The following is an 18,770-nucleotide window of genomic DNA, read 5'->3' on the forward strand; positions in this document are numbered from 1 at the left end:
CCCGGTATTTCAAGGTGCTATAACACAGCAGGCAATACTTTTAAGATACAATAAAAGGCATCTAGAACACTGGCTTTAGGCTGACAGCATTAAGTGATCCTGTTTAGATTAACTCACTTGTCTAAGTTTCTCTCTACTTGTAACTTCAGTCTGAAAGGTTCTGTTAATAGGCTTCCTCCTGTCTGCCTCACAAAGTAGGATGGAAAGCTCAAGTCCGCACTTGTATCTTCCACAGCCTTTGAATACCCTCTCTGATATCTTTCCGCAGCAAATATGTCCATGTCCTGCAGATCAACCACAATGCAGTCTAAGAGGCAGATGTGATCCTCTGCAAGTGCACAGGAGACAACATATTAAGAAAGGAAAAAAAGCATCTGTACAAAACTAATGCAACTTACTTTAAAAAGAAATCTAGTTTCTCCTGGAAGTTATTCCGATTTTTTTTTTTTTTTTAATTTTTTTTATTCACCCTCATCACAATCTGTAACTACTAGATACCAAGCTCATTCACAGGTAAATGTAAACTCTTAATTAAGAGTCCAACTATACTCCTTATATGTCTGCAATATGCATCTCAAAACATGCCCAAATTGCAGGACTGTTCTTCCAGAAACTGAACTACAATTCCCTAATCCTTTAAGCTGCAAAAATGAACCTTGAAACTAAGTCATTTCTTTTTAAATCTACAATCTTTAGACCCAGAGCCTTACTTTTTCAGTGTCACATAAGATACAAGCAAAATTGGACTGCATTATTTTACAAGGAAAAAGAAGAGCTATATGGGGTTTCTACTATTTGTCACACACCTGGGCTGTCAGGGTTTGGTGCAATAGGTAGCTTTGATTGCTGCCCTTGTTGCTTACTCAAGGTATTCAACACAGGCTCACTCTTCAGCCTAGAAATGTTTGTTCCTGATGATTTTTTCATGAACAATCCTTCCATCACCACTTTTGATTCATCAGCACTTGTTGTTTTCTTCATGATATGTTTTGGGGTTCCCAAAGGAGATGAAAATTGAACTGAATCCTGCTAATGAAAGAAATTATGTAATTAACAATAGATTTTTAATTTAAATTCTAAGGAACAAATACACCAAGGTTCAAGCTGCAACAAACCCCTCTCAAAAAACTAAATATTTTATTTGAATTCCAGTATCTTTTACTGTAGAAAGATGGCCAAACTCTCTTCCTATAACCATAACATCAGATTAAAGCATTTTCTTTTAAAAAAAAAATTTCAGCAACATTTTTAAAAAAGTTGTGAAATGTTTTCAATGAGAAATTAATTCAACATCAGTGGGTTTTGCACAAAACCAAACAAAGCCCCCATGTAAATGAAGTTAAAAACAAAATAGAGGGGTAAGACTGTCAAGATATCAAGCATTTCTGTAGAATAAAGATTGTTAAATATTTAAAGCTGTTTTGCAGAACATCTTCAGGTCATGAAAACAACATATGCCATTATTTCTGCAAGATGTCAGCAACTTAATATTTTATTAGAATATGTGAACAAACACTTCTACACACAGAATTATCATTTTATGCACTTTAAATACTTCAGTCATCGTACCAAAATATGTCCCAAAATTTTTCTGCAGTAGCTAAGTTTAAGACAGAATAAATCCCTGCCCTCATTGTTAAAATCCCCATGGGTGAAAAAAGAAAAGCTCATTTATATTGATGTATAACATTTCAGACACTTCCCCTCTACCACATACCCAGTGGAAATCTTACAAGCTTTTCCACCTTCATGATGCTGTCTAGCATCAAAAACCTGCAAAGGGTATCGTTTGCTCGTAAAATAGTCACATCAACATTAGGAATTTATTCTCTCAAAAACATGTGTCTGGCGAAACAGGTTTACACACTACCTTTAAAGTCCAAAGCCAATTTCAGGGTTCACTTAGTCTGTCATGATTTAAATTTATTAACCTCATGTTTCAATTTTACTCAGCTTCACATGCTCTAGCAGAGAACAATCATCTGTCTTTAGTGATCCACTTGCCCCTTACTCTGGGATTGGTCACTTTACCCATGACTGCAGTATTGTTACTATCATTTCCCATCTTCTTTCTGTATCCAGCTTCTGATGTCACTGTACAATCCTTACTCATAAACTTTCCTTTCTGGTTTTAACTACGTAAGGCAAGTAAGATTAATAATTTTTAAATATTATTTATTATTCATTTAGAAAAATCATTGCAGCCATGATCAAGAATTTTAAGATTAAAAATTTGAAGACGTTAACATTTAACTTAATAATGTAAAGACAAGACTGAAAAGTACATGCAAAGAAAAATCATCGCATCATCTATAAATCTATGAATTTTTGCAGTAAATCCAAATTAATAGCTCCTCAGACATGCATAAAGAGCACACCACAACAAATTTAAATCCAATTCTTACAGAACTCAGCAGTCTTTAGAACAGAAACATCATTTTTAATACAAAGGAACTTTTGAAGTGCTAAATTCCACAAGAAAATTTCCTTTTTTTTAAAAATGAATGAGGAGCACCTGAACACTACTATAAAGATGTGAAATACCTCAAATAAAACTGGATCCTTGTATGCATTGCCTTGTAAAATCAGATCCTCAAAAATAAACATAGAACAAAGAAAAAATGAAAACAAAACAAACAAAAAAACCCCCCCAAACCGCACCCAACCCCATTTCAAACCCCCAAATTTCTATAGCACTACGTAATACAGTATTTTTAAGTTGAAATAGAATTACTATGCACACATCCTTTAACTTTTAACATTAATTTAGGTATCTACCACTTACAAACCTCAGCACACTAGAGTACAGAAGACAACTCAATATTACAGTCCAATATTCCCTTACAGTAAAGACATTGGTAGACATAAATCACATAGAGGTAACAGACATGCCACAAAACTGCTGTAGCAATTTAGTCCACCTAATTTCTGCCCCCCTTTAAAAGGGGATTAGGGGGTTCCCAGAACAACTACCCATTTTGTTGCATAGGTTAGATACAAAAAGCCATCCAAGATGGACCTGCCTTACCCCAAATTTTGTGGCTGCATCTCTCAACAGCAACACCAACTATTCCCTGTTCTGCGCCTAAGCCTTGGGTTCAAGCATTCACTGGAAACCTTTCATTAGGTTTCACCTAATGCAAGCAACTACACACTCAGTTTCGTTAAGAGCAGGAAAAAAAAAAAAAATTAAAACCAATTCTGTTCTCCAGTGTGTTCCAGCAAGTCTCAGCCAATACAGACCCCTATTTTCTGCTACTCACACTGTTGACATTTTGTTTGGTGAAGAGTTGAAAAAGCTACTAAACAGGGTTAGCTGAAAGCCCGTTATGCTCCCACATTCAGGTGTGCACCCAACTGGGTCCTGCTTCCTAACAAGGCCAGTTCTAGTGAGTTCCACAGAACAGTCTCCCCTCTGCCCTGAAGGTCTCAGAAAGCAAGCCCGGGTGCAGGCACAGAAGGGAGCAGCTGGGTACAATCAGTGGCAGGCCAGATCCAGGAGACTAGCCAGCACACTGCCATGGGCTGTTTCGCTACTAGTAGTACAAAGTGTATACATAAAGTAAAATGTAAGAATCATTTACCATTTTGATATAGAAATAAAATGCACAAGAACTAGGAAAAACACAAGCTGCTAAATTAAGAAGTAATGTTCTTACCTTGTTCTTTAGTGAAAAAGTACCCGGCATACCCGCAAACAGAAATCTGTTCTTGACTTTCAGTTTTCCAAGATTAGCCACAATAAGACTGTTAGACTTTGAGCTTTCAGGTATGAGCAGAACAGGAGCACCAGCCTCAATATCAAGAAGAACTCGGGAAGCTCGCTGTGCTTTATCTCTTACCTGGGAAAAGCAAAAATTCATTAAAAAAAAAAAAATACAGGGAATGGGTGATTATTTCACGCTGATTAGTACTGAATTCAGGAACACTATTCCTTGATTTACAAAATTAAGATGCGATAAAATTTTATACCAAAAAAACCCCCCCAAAAGAACTCGAACTCTTGTTTTAGGCAGAGAATAAAGGCTAGTTAAAAAGGACGAGGATGCAAACAGCACACACCTGTGCAACAGGTGCAGCAGTCAGGAGTGAAGCACACTGTCACCACCCAACTAAGAGGCATAACAGACACCACTCAGCTCACTACTTACAGAAAAGATTACTTAAGAAAAATTATTTACAAAAGGAAAAAAACCCCATCATTTAGAACAGATGTTTCAAAATCAGATTCTAACTTCCTAACTGATGCACAATGAAGCATTTTAATATATGCAAGTATTAACGGTCTTTCTTCCAACTGTGAGAAGCGACTTGTTAAACAAGACTGTTGCTATTACCTATATTCATCACCCCCACATTAGGTTTTGTACAAAATAGGCTACGACTGTCATGATTATTTATATACTCTATTGTGCAGAAGTTCAGCATCTGATTTTCTCAGTCTACCAGCCATCATACTTAATCAAAGATATACACCTGAGCAGAACAGAAGGATTTCTCACTTGGTTCTCCTTATTCAGGTATTATAACTACCTGGTGAACAGTGGAGAAAAAGGCAAGATAAAATCTTGAGCCCCTTTGTCTAGCATCACAAAGATAGGAAAACACCTGTATCAGTGCATACAGCAGGATCCAGGTGCCAAAGTTTTAAGTAATGTGCAAATTTGGTATTCTACACTTTCAAACAGCAGCAGGATGGTCCTAAATAAGGTCTTTTAACAACAAGATGAGTATGAGTAATCTCCACTAACACCAGTACTCTAAAACCTCCCATCATTTCAACTCACTGAGTTGATGCATTAACATAGATTTTATACTGCATTTCAACTTCCAAAAGTAGGCTAGGAAAGAACAGAAGAAAACCCAGACATACTGTTTGTCCTTCAATTGCTGCTCTTTGCCGCCCCAAGACATCCTGAAGCTGAGTAAAATGTTGGATGAAAGACACCACCTCTGCCTGGAAACGCTGAGTATGCACATACTGAACAGATGCCATTCGTAGAGTAACACGAATATCACACTCCCTCTGTAGCAATGGATCTGGCCTCCCATATCTACGATAAAGGTTGAAAGTAAAATTTAGCTATCTTAGCTATTTTACAAATAGCGCTATTCATTTTTTTGCATTCAAAATAATAACAGAGGATTTAACTGATGTTCATAGTATATAAATTAAAACTATTTCAATTATAGATATGAAAAACTGGTTTTATAGTAATTATTTCTAAATTACATATATTTAAGTGCTACGTATCTACGATAGAGGTTGAAAGTAAAATTTAGCTATCTTAGCTATTTTACAAATAGCGCTATTCATTTTTTTGCATTCAAAATAATAACAGAGGATTTAACTGATGTTCATAGTATATAAATTAAAACTATTTCAATTATAGATATGAAAAACTGGTTTTATAGTAATTATTTCTAAATTACATATATTTAAGTGCTACTGAGTTTTAATTAAGCAAACAGGAAAATTCTTCATTTAGAACGTACCTCTAATGTCTACATCTAACAGATAGACCTTTGGCGATTTTATACATCTGAACAGTGGCTTATAAGGTTAAGTACTCTACTGCATGACAATATGTAGATTCAACTCTGAATCAGTGTGCTCTTACATTTGAAATTAATTCCATAATATTACTTGGGTAATTTCTAATCTGATTAATTCTAGTGGGTGGAGGTGGGGGTGGAAAACCATGAAACATCACAGGATAAGAACTATTACTTTACACAAAGCAGAACAACTTCAAGAGTACACTATGACAAAAGCAAACCCTTAATTCCAAAATTAAGGAGCAATGGAAAAATCTATTTCATCAGTTGAAAAGCTCTTCCAACTTTTAAAAAACAACTACTATTTTATCTAGGAACAAACTATCACCTAAATACTTTCAAGAACAGATTTAGAGGGAAATAAAAACCTGTTTTTCCTGGTAAGCCATGTACATTGCAGGACAAAGAAAAGCTAAAAATCCTAAGTTTATGACCGAAAATGTTCAAAGTCTCATTTAAGTCACAAGCATCCAAAGCAGAATCATGCAGACCTGACAGTTATGGGTTTGTTTTTTGGGGCTTGTTTGGTTTTTGGTTTGTTTTTTGGGGGGTGGGGTCTTAATATCGAGTAACAAGAAGTTTAAATTCATACTTATAGACTTGGAAAATGAGTGCCTCTTCACCACTTGTAGTGAAACGTTCTCTGTAAAATTCTCCATGAGCTGTAAGATCACTCAAGGACAGACTTCCAATACTTCCTTGCAGGGCTAAATCTCCCTCTGCAAAACAAAAGACAAACAATTAGGATCCTCAAACGCAGGTAAGTTACTAAAACCCTAAAGTTTCTATTAGTGGGATAAACTTGTTACAAATAATTAAATAAATCGCATTCAATTAAACATTAAACCTCACATTCAAAGAAAATCACGTCTTTCTGCTACGAAGACTATATTCACCCAAACAAAAATCTATGCTTTACATACATAATGTGATCACACCACTTTGATTTGTGAAAACTTAGATATCTTCTCTAAAACAGTAATATACACTATTGTTCTGCTCTGTGAAAGTGAAGTATTAGAATCCTAGCCAATCTCAGCAAAAGTGATCAAGGGTTTGACAACTGGGAGGGACGCGAGGATTTAAAATCAAGCCTGGAAAAGCAAAGAAGCAGTGGGAAGAGAATGTGCATCTTCCCCAGGAAACAAAACACACAAAAAACCCAATAAGCACCAAAATAAAAGCATTTCAAATCACAACTCCAGTGCACACCTCCTTTTATTTCAAACTGCATACATCCTGAGCCCTCCAGTCTACTCACCAATCACTTCCAAGTGAGCTGCAAGTTTTGACACACTGGCTTTAGCAAGCTCACTAGTTGTCTTATTCAGTACTAACGATAAAGAATGAACCTGGTCAAACAAAAAGGAACAGGTTGGTATTAAACAATAGGACTTCATAGCTGGAACATCATCTTGGTTTTTTTCAAGACAATTGCACTGTAACACATAAATGGCGAACAAGAATTATCTGATTGGGAGACACTGGAGGAAAGCAACCTTTTTACTTCCTTGTTTGCACATTAACGGGTCTCCCAAGCAACTTAAAATGATCAGGTCATCAACAAATCCTAGCACTGTTATCTTCGTCCTTTTCTCTTTCAAGATTTGTCATTTTTGAGTTAGACTGCAGGACCTCTGGGCAAAGTCTATAGATATACACATAATTTAACAAAAAACAACCCATGTTTATACATATTTATAGACATATATGTATATATATTTATAAAAGTATATACTTTTTTTTTTTAAATAAACTCCATACTACCTAGAACAGCACAATTTCAGTGCCAATTTCAGTATGTCAGGTCTTTAATATTGAAGCAACTTTATCATTTAAGAGATCACAGACATTTAGTCTGTGCCCCGTGTTATCGCAGGGAGGCAAGAGACACTGCCCACAAGACTTGCACTTTCCTTAGACCCTTGGGCATAGAGCAGACTGGATGGGGCTGGGGGGTGGGTGTCAAACTCTCCCCATGAGAGCTCCATTGGATGAACATGGGGCATTCTACTTCAGCCTCCCTTCAAGTGGCATACACGTGTCTAACAAGGGTCACAGAGCAAGGGAGCCAATCATTTTGCAAATGTTTTGATTTTCTGTAACTTCTGCACTTTTTTTTTTTAACTACATCTATGCACGCTTTAAATCTACTGTTTCTGAATTTATGCACATTCTCCACTAGAATATAAAACATTTGATTTAAATGTCACCTTAAGTTTCTATAAACCAGACGTTTTATGACAGACAATCCAATTACTATTTTGCATCTCAAGTATACCTTCAGATCCAGCTTAGTGTTTACAGGCTCTTGGGCTTGAGAAGCTGACAAGGTATTTATTTCTGATTTGATTGTCTGCTGAGTATCTTCAGGTTGCAGCTTCATAGCATGGTTATCAGCAGTGGATCCAATCCCAAAGAAATCCAGTATCACTACCCAAGTTTGCAAAGTTATTAAGACATCTAGACAATTAAAATCAACATCTACGCTACGGTTAATTTTGTTATAGTGAGAAGAAAATTCAGGATGTTTCCTATCCACTAGAAATATATTGATATGAACTAATGAATCATCAAAGTTACTTTTTCCACAGGGCAACTTGGATCTGTCTGCTGTTGGAGAAGGAGGTGGAGTCAGAGGATACTCAGAATCAGCATCTTCTTTTTGCTTCTTACGGGAGGCACAAACTGGTCTTTGGTATAGCTGAAAGACATTAGGTGCTTCTTCCATATGGGAAGGTAGGGAACGTGGCATATCTGGATATTCTACATTGGATACCGAGGGACAAGACTGTGAAAGATATTCCTTATGTGCTAAACTGGATGGCTTGGGTGCTCCACGGGACACCATGAGATTCTTATACATAGAGTCTGGGTTTTTCTCCAGAAGATCTTCCATTAGCAGAGAACGCAAGGCAATCTGAATAGACAAAGTCTGAGGATGATCTTTAGCAAACTCAACATCAAAATCCTGAAACTTAAGGCTGACAAGGCCTTGTGCACCAAGCGTAAGATCACCACTTAACTGAACCTGGAGCTCTGAGATATGAAAGTTTGCTTGAATCTGAGTAAAAGACTTTGTTTCCCTGATAGCTAATGACTTGTTTGGAACAGAATTAAAACTAGAATGGCTGAATAAGCCATTTTCCTTCCGTTCACTTGAGAATTCTGTGCCTGTACTATGAAGTGATGCTGAAGGAGAACTATGAGAAGTTGAAGATACAGAAGTGGTTGGAAATTTGTTCAAGTCTTCACTGTAAATTAAATTATCCAGAGTCTGCAGGACTTGTTCATACACATGTTTTGCTAACACCACCTACAATGTAGAAAAAAGAAACAATCATCACATTAGAGCTCCCTATATTAATAAAATCAGTACATACATTTTAAAACTGACAAGTGGAAAGACTGTGGAATTTGAAACCAGACAAATTTTCAGCTTGTCCACAAGTAAAAAATAATCCAGAACAAGGTACAATGCAAAGTCGAAGTAAAACAATTCTTCTGTATTAGCTCTGTAAGATGACATAATCTGGAAACATACAGGCTAGGGTCCTAGAATAGGATACCTTGTATTCCTAGGCAAAAAGCATCCACACAGAGTTAGTTAAAAATAATTCACCATACAAACTAGCCTTAATTTACCATGCTGAGATTATACAGTAATATAGGGAAAAAACATTCTACTTAGCCATCATTGCTTGTCTCCTTAGCTTTAGAAGTTTGTTTCCTCTATTTAAAATCTCTGCTCCTGCAGAGGTTTTTTCAAGATAATAGGATTTTAATTCTTAGTTTCTACTAGAACTGCAAATAAACATATTTGAACAGTGACACATTTATTTTTCCTTCTGTGACAGGTGTTCAGGGTAAGTAGAAGTTAGACTAATTCATAAAGATGTCTAAAATGCCCCAAAACAAGATTAAATTTTGGTCATTGTTATTATGACTTAAGACTGTCTCTTCTAAACAGATGTATAAGGATCTGATTTCTAAACTACCAACATGTTAAACCTGAAGGTATTTGCCTGAAAAATACTTGTCTTCTATGCAGGAAAATACTTTCATATTGATAGTAGAAATACTACATTACTATACCTGAAGAGGGTTCACAAATTTCCCTTCAATCTTCATAATGCTTGATATTCCAAAGTCTTCATTACTCAGAGGAAAAGTTAAATCCAAATCTCTCTCTAGTGGTATCTTTTCCAATTTAAACTGGATGGTGGTGTTATTCAGAATGTGGAAAGCTGTTAAGAGAAAGTGAAATGAAAACAACTTTATAGTAAGTGAATGGATCAATCCTATGAAGACTGTACAGCAGAGATAACATAGTAGCTATTTAACTTGCTCAGAATCTCTTAGCAATGCTAAAGTAAGTCCATATGGCTATGTTTTTTTTAAATTCCTGCAGGAAAGGCTCTACTCAGTTTTTGATTAGGAGACTAAAAATGGATATAAATAAAATAACTTGTCCATTGTAATTAAAATTGAGTAGTATATTTCAGGAGGATGGGTGAGACAATATACAATCAGACCTATGGTCAATACACATTTTTAGTACCATCTACTAGTTACATTAAAAAATTAAGAGTCCTCTGATTAACATACCATGGCCTTTATGTAACGATTCAAAGAAGTCATGACGAGTAAAATGGGATTCTTCCTGGCTATTAATACTGGCAGGACCTGAAGAAGAATGCAGCCCATGAGATATTTCACTTGCAGGCTCCCTCTTGCTCGTAAATTGACTGCTATTTAAAGAATACATTTTAATATCTTTAATTTCAACTTGCAGTCTATCACTTGTAGATTCATCTTCTCCTGGTACAAAATTCTGAATAGATATTTGTCCTAGATGACCTACAAGCAATTCAGAGCTACCAGGCTTTCGAGGTATTGAGACAATCGGTGATTCAATGTTTACATTTAATATAAGCTTAATAGTATCAGTTTTGAGAGGTTGTGATCCAAATGCATAGCCTTCATTATCTTCTATGTAGGCAACATCTCTTGATCGTGGCGTCGTATCAAACAAAGAAACCATTTCACTGTATTCAGCAGTTTTAGTTGCCAAGACTGTAGTAACTTTTGAAGCTGCACTTTTCAGCATGCTGCGGAAATTCTCTTCCAATTCATCCATTGACAAAGTTAGTTCTTTCAAAAATTTAGCTGAGTGGTTGTAGTGTAAGGAGGCCATTTTGAGGTTGAGAGAACATTCCTCTTTTGACTTTTCTGTGAAAGTGAAACTTAAAGCATCTGGAAGGCTATTTCCATCATCAAGCCTAAAGAATAAAGATTCAAAGTAATCTACATCACCAATGAGATTTTCATACCTTACTGTATTCCCTATGCTGACAACATACTGGTTCTTCACACTATCTTGTGTTAGGTCCGTAAGGTGAAGGCATCCAAGAGAGCCATTTACATCAAATTTACTACACATGGAGACATTGACTTTGGTGCCACCAATACTGGCTGTTGCAATTTTTCTGCCGTATTTTTCTCCATTTGTCATGCCAACTGTCCTGAGGAGGAGTATATTTAACCAGTGAATATCAACTGCTACCTCTGTATTCTGTACATAAGTAGACTGGAAGGTTTCCTGTTCCCTCCAATCTCTTTCCAAGTCAGTTATTAAAGGCTGAGGACTAGAATCTTCTTTCTCCTTCGGGAAAGATTTCTGGAGAAACCCAATCAGTTCAACAATAGTCTCTGGATTAAGGATGATATCCAGGTTGTTCACCTGCACAGAGATCACCTGCAGACTGCTATCCAAATTCATTGATGGGCATTCTGCACTCACAAACTGATACTCTAATTTTATCAGGGACTCTTGATCTTTTCTGCTACCACCAGATGAAGTATTTGAGGCTGTAGTGCATCTCTCTGCCAAACTAGCTACATCAATGGGACGCGCATCATATGGTCCATAAACTGGGGACTGAGCCCTGCTGTCTCGAAGACTTCCTGTTGGCACATCAAAACTCAGATTCTTATGAGAAGCCATCAAAAGATCGAAATCTGTTCCATACGTTTGCATAGTATCAACCAGTAACAGGCCATGAACAGTCAGGGACACTTCTGCATCATACGGCCTTTTCACAAAATGGGCATTGGTGCCAAAAACCTTGAGTACAGAGATATATCGTCCATTACTTTCAACACCCAGCTGCATACAGTTTACTTTGAACTCAGCCAAAAGCAGCTGAGATTCAACAAGAACTTCCCTGGTATGTTGCTCTAGCATTACAACACTCTGTGTTAGATTCATTACAGAATCATGCAAACTGCCAAGCTGGTCTACCTCTGCAAAAATCTTGTCTTTCCCTAAATGTAGGGCATCGGAAGACTTAGTTTCAGATGTACTCAGCTGTGTACAACAGTTCTTCAGAGCCGATATTTTGTCTTCATTGATATGAATTTTCAAGTCTGGCAGAGTGCCAGACAAGACAGCTCCCGGGTATTTTGGGTCAGATGTGTATATCAATCTGCGCTCCAATTGCAGGTGAACATTGAATTTTTCTACCACATGAGTTGGACCCACATCACTATCTTGAACGTGTTTCCAGTTGTCTTTCACTCGGCCCACCATGATCTGAAGGTCCATAAATGAAAGCGTGTATGTCTCATACATTTTTTTACTCATTAAGTGTGCTTGTAGCTGCTCTTCACTTATTTCTAATCCAGTAAATTCAGACATTTTGACGCCACTATTAGTGTTAGATTCTGGTGGTGGAGTATTGGGAGGAGTTGCAAGAGGTGTTTTATATTCCTCATCACTCAATTCATTGACTTCTGAAGAAAAAGTATCTGCACTCCTTTTAGATTCTTCTGTGGATTAAAAATATAATAGTAAACAAACAAACAAACCAAAGTATTCTCCCCTCTCCTTGGATATTTCCCATCATTACCTGATCATCCTGTCTGAAGTTGTATTTTTTTTAAACACAAAGCACATCCAGTACTGTCCTTGCCTCCTTCCGCTGTCACTTTTTTTTTTCCTCAACAGGAAATCTACTACACTTCTTTTACATGCATGCAGATGTCAGTCACAATGTATTATAGAATCTATTAAAAGACACTAATGTCTCGTTTTTTAGCCCACTTACTATTACTACAAGATTTACTTTTAATCAAGTTGTTAAAAAAAAAAATCCATTACTCTGCCTACGCAATTCTTTTGATCCTCAAAACCAATTGAAAGGTAAGAGCTACTTAACTGCAATATATTTATGATCAGAAGTTTTTGTCCAATTAATTTTATTGCCCAATATAACTTTCATTTTATTATCATAAGAAAAGGATTTTTTTCTATTCTACAAAGCAGGAACAACCCTCAAAAACTTTCCTGTACTTTTTTACCCTTTTTTTTTAAGCTCAAGCTACTCTAAACAGCCCAATGCCTCAATTTCACAGGGAAATACAAATCAACCTTGCAGAAACAATTTGTGTTCTTTTTCTAGTTTGCCCTAGGACAGAATTTACTAAAAAGGAAGCTACTAAAACCTTGCAAAGATTAGTTGGTGCTAGAAAAGATCAAATGATTCAAAAACATCCAGAGTAAAAACATTCAACTGTAGACAATTTTGGGCTTGACACCTCAAATTTCCACTGCACCACAAAACAGCTCATCCTACAGCTGTAATTTTTAAAAAGGAAATGGATACACTAAGATATCTCTTCCAATTTTTTTTAACATCTCCTCACACACCATACAGTTCAGCTAAATTTTAAGTAGGTCTAATTTTATTTACAAGCTCCACTGTACTTTCTTTTTATCCTAGTGGAACAGGAAAGAAGCAATGATTTGTTTAAGAAGCAATGATCTTAACTTTTGATAATAACAAAGGACACCAATTTTCCTTTCACTTTTCTTCAGCTAGCTATAGACACGTGTGCTAAGAGCAGAGATCTGTGCGACTCCAAAATTGGAAGGCTTATTCAAAGCATACTTTCACTGGGAGCACTGTCCCAAAAAAAGCATTCGACAGCTACATCTTACACCACTCTAAGCCCAAATCGTATCTATGGTAAAGTGCCTGACACACCAGCTTCACACCTGTTCATAGCCTTCAAGAGGTGCAAGATATCACAGGGGAGCCTTTAATTTAAAAGTTAATCCCCAAACAACCCCAAACCCCCAACAAAACCAAAAAAACTGCGCACCCCCCCCATTTTAAAAACTGTGTATCAATCTTAATTAAAAATGTATTGATAATAGCAGAATTATTATGTGAAACTCTATGCATATATAGAGGAAATAACCTTAAGACATCTCTACTTTCTACACAGACAAAAGAGTTTCTGGGAGAAGGCGGAACGAAAAGGAAAGCTGCAATAACTCTAGATCATACCTTGAGAATTGGTAAGTAATATTCTTCCCAGATCTACAACAACTAACACTGGATCCACAAATTTGAAATCATCAGGAAAGATCACCTGAGGGGCAGAAATATCAAGGCACACCGTCCAGCTTTTGCTGTTTTCCTGAAAGTTAAGAAGAAAGAAATAATAGTCCACGAGAAATAGCTTCCCATCACATACAAAAAAAAGCCGTGTCAAACAAATCAATCTAGTTAGCCACTTTTTCAACTGAAGAGCTAACCGTCACAAACTTCAGCCATACTGAAGTTGGGTAGCTTGTTAAACCACAGACTCCCATTACAGTCAATGAAGAGACATTTTCAGTAGGTGAAACATCCCATGCTAAGATAGATGCAACGAATCCCTCTCCAGAGGGACTTCCCATGTCTAAGCTGAGGAGAGTGAACCTACCTGCATAGCTAAGAGAAGGCATCTACCTTTTACACGACACTGGATCAGATAAATCCTTGTCAAGGCTATCCATGAACACAACATGCACTAGACTGTTTTATCCAACATCAAACTATTACTTTTTCAGAATAAATATTTTTTCATTTCACTGAAAACAATATAAAACAACTATCTTGCATCAATATAGCTAACTCCAAAGCTAGGGATTAATGATACTGATACATATACTAGTATTACTTGAAAACTGAAGAATGAGAAAAAAACAAATAAAGGTGGAACAATTTTTTAATTTAGAAAATAATCTTTAAGTAAGTTACACACAAATTTAGTAAGTCTGACGTAACAGAGCTCCAATGCACACTGGAGCCAACACGTTGCCATGAAGTCATCACAATAACGGGGTCAAGAACAGAAAAATACTATTCTGCCATTAAACACAACAGGTCTGCACCACAAAAATGGATTGTTTGACAGCAAAAGGAATACTACAATACCACATGTAAAACTTCCCACTTTCTGAAAAAGAACACTACACAAACGAACGACAAAAAAACCCACTCTTTAGAGTTTTAAGTCCTAAAACATATGGCAAAGAAGCCTACATAAACGTTTTGGGGGCAAAAACTTACAATGAAATCTCCTACTAGTAAACGATCAATAGTTTGCCTGATTTCAGCTTTTGTCTGCATTTTCAGCTTGTTGTACTGTCTTCTGGCAGCTTCAGCCACTCTTGCCTCTAACTCAGATTGATATCCAAAACCTGGACAGGAGATATAAAACCGACTAGGTATAATTTTGTTAATCTGCTATTGAATCAGGGAAAAAAAAAAAGAGGGGGGAGAAGAAAAGATCTATTTTAAATTTTAGCAGTAAAATATAGGAGAGGAAAACACAGCAGCTGAAAGCCATTGGCTATACCTACACAACAGGCTGCTTCACAGAAAAGAGGAAGCGTCTAAGCACAAAAAAATCCCACCAAAAAACCACTTCCCAAACCTTTTTCTGGTCTTTATTTGACAGACCTTCAACCTGAGATACTAAATTTGAGGGAGACAGAAAGGGTGATAAGCATGGCAACAGGGAAATTCTGACTAAACATTAAGAAGTTCGTGGAATGTGTAGGCAGTCTTTTTTTGTTTGTTTTGCTTGTTTGTTTTAAACTTTGCCTTTAACGCTTACAGAATATTCTCATCTTGTGAGAAAAAGTAAGTATCACCCACACCTTTATGCTAAGTAACTTAAATCTTCTGGTATTTGCCAAAATCAACAGAAAAAGAACTGGTACTTTAAGAACATTTTAATGTTCCTTTTTCTTACCTCTCATCTCCTCAGAAACTGAACTTTAACAACTAAAACTGCAAAGGCAGTCACTTTATAATGTTACAGGCTCAGGTACTAGGCTCCTAAATCTTGCTGTCCTTAGAAGCTTAGGGAAGCAGTATGTTTAACATCTAAAAAACAAGGTACCTCAAGCAGCTGTAACAAAGGTCAGACTTAATTTAACCAACAGAAGAGATACAACAGGAATTAGAACACAATTTCCCCTGTATTGTTACTATAGAAAATATTCTGCTTTTAACTGTCCTCTCAAAAAACCTGTTGTTCTCCATCAATTTCCAGGAGAGATTACAGAAACAGGCCTCCTTATTTATGCATTTTAATTTAGGCAGCATGAACATCCACCATGTGGTATAGCAGCAACCTGCAATATTAAAGCAGAAGTTTCAGGAGTCTGCCCAAGCGAAATCCCTGATTCAATTAAACAAAGAAACAAACAAACAAAAAAATCATCCAGAGAAGACTCAGAGCACTGCTTAATTTTAATTTAAGGTGGAGATTCTTTGATTAGTGCTTTATATTTCTAAGAATGAAAATAAATAAAAATCAAAGATAAGAAAAGACACAATACCACCAAAAAAACCCCCAACCCCACCAAAAAAACAAATTAAAGGTTAACCTGAGGTATGAACCCTTCCCTTGTAGAAGAAGTCAGCTACTTTCTTAATGGCTTGTGGATTGTAAATAATATTTAGAGGTCTGGTACTGACTTCCAGGCGCCTCTCAAAATTGCTGTGGATTGGATTTCTTTCATAAAGCATCTCAAACACTGGGGCATCAGGATCTGCAACTGAATAAAAAATGAGTTACAAAAAGCAGTTGTAAAAAAAAAAACACAAACCCAAACAAATGGACAAAAGCAAAAAACAAACCCCAAAGAATTTAATAACTAATTTTTAATTGGTACTACTAGGGAAGTAGTACCTGTCTGAAAATTCTTCAGTAACAGAAAAGCAAGTAATATGATCAACTTCTACAATCAACAGAATTCAACATGTTTGTATATACAAAAACATTTTCAGAACTGGGATCCTAATGTTGAACTCCTAACAACTTTTTTTCTTTTTTTAAACCAAGACAATGAGCAAGTGCAACTCCAATTGTCTTGAAATACATTTTTTCTTACTCACTTTCTTTAAAGCCAACTTGCACGCACCCTTATGTCTGAACAAAGCTTCTACGATTTTATCTTTACTATTTGCAAAAAGCACTTGTATGAATTCAAACTCTAGGCACTCCATTTTGAAATTTCTTGTTTGTAGGAATTATCTCATGTACTTGTTATCATCAAACATAAAATGAAATCTTTACCAGTGTTCTGATTAGTCATTTCTGAGGACAAACTTTGGAGTCCAAAGGAAGACATGCAGGCAACCTCTTTTTGCTGATAAGAATTTAAAAGAAAAAGAATGTTTAGATAAAATCAACCAAGCCACCTGATATGAGCATAAAAGTCTTTTCTGTATTAGTCTTATGGTCATTTTCTAAGTGAATTCTATGTATAATCTGAGATTATTATATGCATTTTTTCCCCTGATGTAGTCAAACAAGAGAAGGAAGTATGACTAAGAAGCTAATGCTATCGACTCATGTAGCAGACAGACTGAAGTCTGAAGTGCAAATTTCAGTCAGTTCTCTACAAATTACAAAGTACAAAATACATGGGAAATTCTCATGGAATTAGATTGAAGTGTTGTTTGCTCAGAAGAGATATTTGAAATCTTTTCAGCAATTCATTAGGAAGAAAAAAAAAAAGTTCTGTATTTCCGCTTTTAGTGTAACAGTATCCAGGTGAAATAAAACCTTACTTGGACCAAAGAGCTTTATGAAGAAGAACAATCACTGATTAAGCAGCAATGCTGACTGTTCCAAAAATCAAATTTTGCTCAACAAATTATCTTCTTCCCAACACATATGACTGTAATGTTAAAGTTACAAGCATACAGAGCAAACAAGGAAGAGTTCTACGAATGATCTTTGGAAAGGGAGGGGAAAAGTAAGTTCAACAAGTGGAAATTTTTCTTCAAGACTTTTGTGTTCTCTTTCTGGGGTAAGACACAAACCAAGAAAAACATGCGTTGAGTTTTGGAATATAACTATTTTCATACACACTTATGCATCCTACATAGTAACTTAAAGAGTTTTTTTCACCTACAGGATTTGGGAAAACAAGAACAGGAAATATGGTCCCTTCGGTTGCCAAATCCCTCAGAAAAAGACCACCAAGCTGAACTTTGAGAAGGGAAGAATTTCTGCGAGGAAGGGATTCTGCCAAGATCTTTACACCTAGAATATAAATACATAAAATGCTTCTATTTCTTTTAGTACACAGCATAGGTTTTATTTAAATTTTACAGATAACAAGTATCGTCTAACAAACAAGTCTTTTAGAAGTGCTTATATATATTTATTTCTACTAAAAAAACCTACACACGGAAATTTGGAATACATTACAATGATTGTGAAGCATGTATTTCTATAGTTGTCTTCCTTTCACACATAACAATGTCTAAAATTAGATTTCTGTGTTGAAATCACTCACACATCTGAAGAGAGAAACTTATTTTCACGTGATACATCAATTTCCGCAAGCTGTTTTCATATTTTCATTTTGAACTTTCAGTACAGTAATTTAAAGAATTAAAAAAAAAAAAATCAAAGGAAAGTCTGAAGGCGGACAAAGCTCTGGTCTTTTTTGAGAAAGAACAGAAATTGACTTAATACCTGAAAACTCCAGCTGCATAAAAGCAGTCTCTTCAGCGTGCACCACCTTCTTCTCCTTATGCAACAGAGTGAAAGAGCCACCCTGCAACTGTAGATTTAATTTAGCAAAAACATGGTCTCTCTTTGTAAAGGTATTCATGCTAGAAGCATCTGCAGCAGGATCAAAAAATTCATCTGCACCTAATTAAAAAAAAACAACCACAAAACAATGCATTAAATAAGTTCCTGGAAGGCTACTGAAGAACAAAAAAGTTTCTCTGAACTTAAAAATAAAGATTTCCCCAGCTCTAGGGAAGAAAAATAGAAACAAAAAATAAAGCAGATACGCCTTCTTCCTTAACAAAACTAAATATTCTCTTCTATTTCAATTAAGG

At 36.0% G+C, this 18,770-nt stretch overlaps 1 protein-coding gene across 1 annotated transcript in view; it reads right to left on the reverse strand.

Annotated features, from left to right (window-relative positions):
* Positions 1-18,770, reverse strand: part of VPS13D (vacuolar protein sorting 13 homolog D) — a 111,156-nt gene that overhangs the window by 81,652 nt on the left and 10,734 nt on the right. The window contains exons 13-27 of the mRNA XM_009289605.1: positions 18,397-18,576; positions 17,828-17,958; positions 16,984-17,056; positions 16,292-16,462; positions 14,964-15,094; positions 13,914-14,046; positions 10,168-12,390; positions 9,655-9,806; positions 7,841-8,875; positions 6,821-6,911; positions 6,152-6,278; positions 4,874-5,054; positions 3,660-3,842; positions 807-1,026; positions 118-328 (exon numbers count right to left, since the gene is read on the reverse strand). Coding sequence (XP_009287880.1) covers positions 118-328; positions 807-1,026; positions 3,660-3,842; positions 4,874-5,054; positions 6,152-6,278; positions 6,821-6,911; positions 7,841-8,875; positions 9,655-9,806; positions 10,168-12,390; positions 13,914-14,046; positions 14,964-15,094; positions 16,292-16,462; positions 16,984-17,056; positions 17,828-17,958; positions 18,397-18,576 — 5,242 coding nt within the window. The remainder of the gene's footprint in view (positions 1-117; positions 329-806; positions 1,027-3,659; positions 3,843-4,873; positions 5,055-6,151; positions 6,279-6,820; positions 6,912-7,840; positions 8,876-9,654; positions 9,807-10,167; positions 12,391-13,913; positions 14,047-14,963; positions 15,095-16,291; positions 16,463-16,983; positions 17,057-17,827; positions 17,959-18,396; positions 18,577-18,770) is intronic.

This window comes from Aptenodytes forsteri, unplaced genomic scaffold (genome assembly GCF_000699145.1).
Source record: "Aptenodytes forsteri isolate BGI_AS27 unplaced genomic scaffold, ASM69914v1 Scaffold61, whole genome shotgun sequence".
Classification (NCBI taxonomy): domain Eukaryota; kingdom Metazoa; phylum Chordata; class Aves; order Sphenisciformes; family Spheniscidae; genus Aptenodytes; species Aptenodytes forsteri.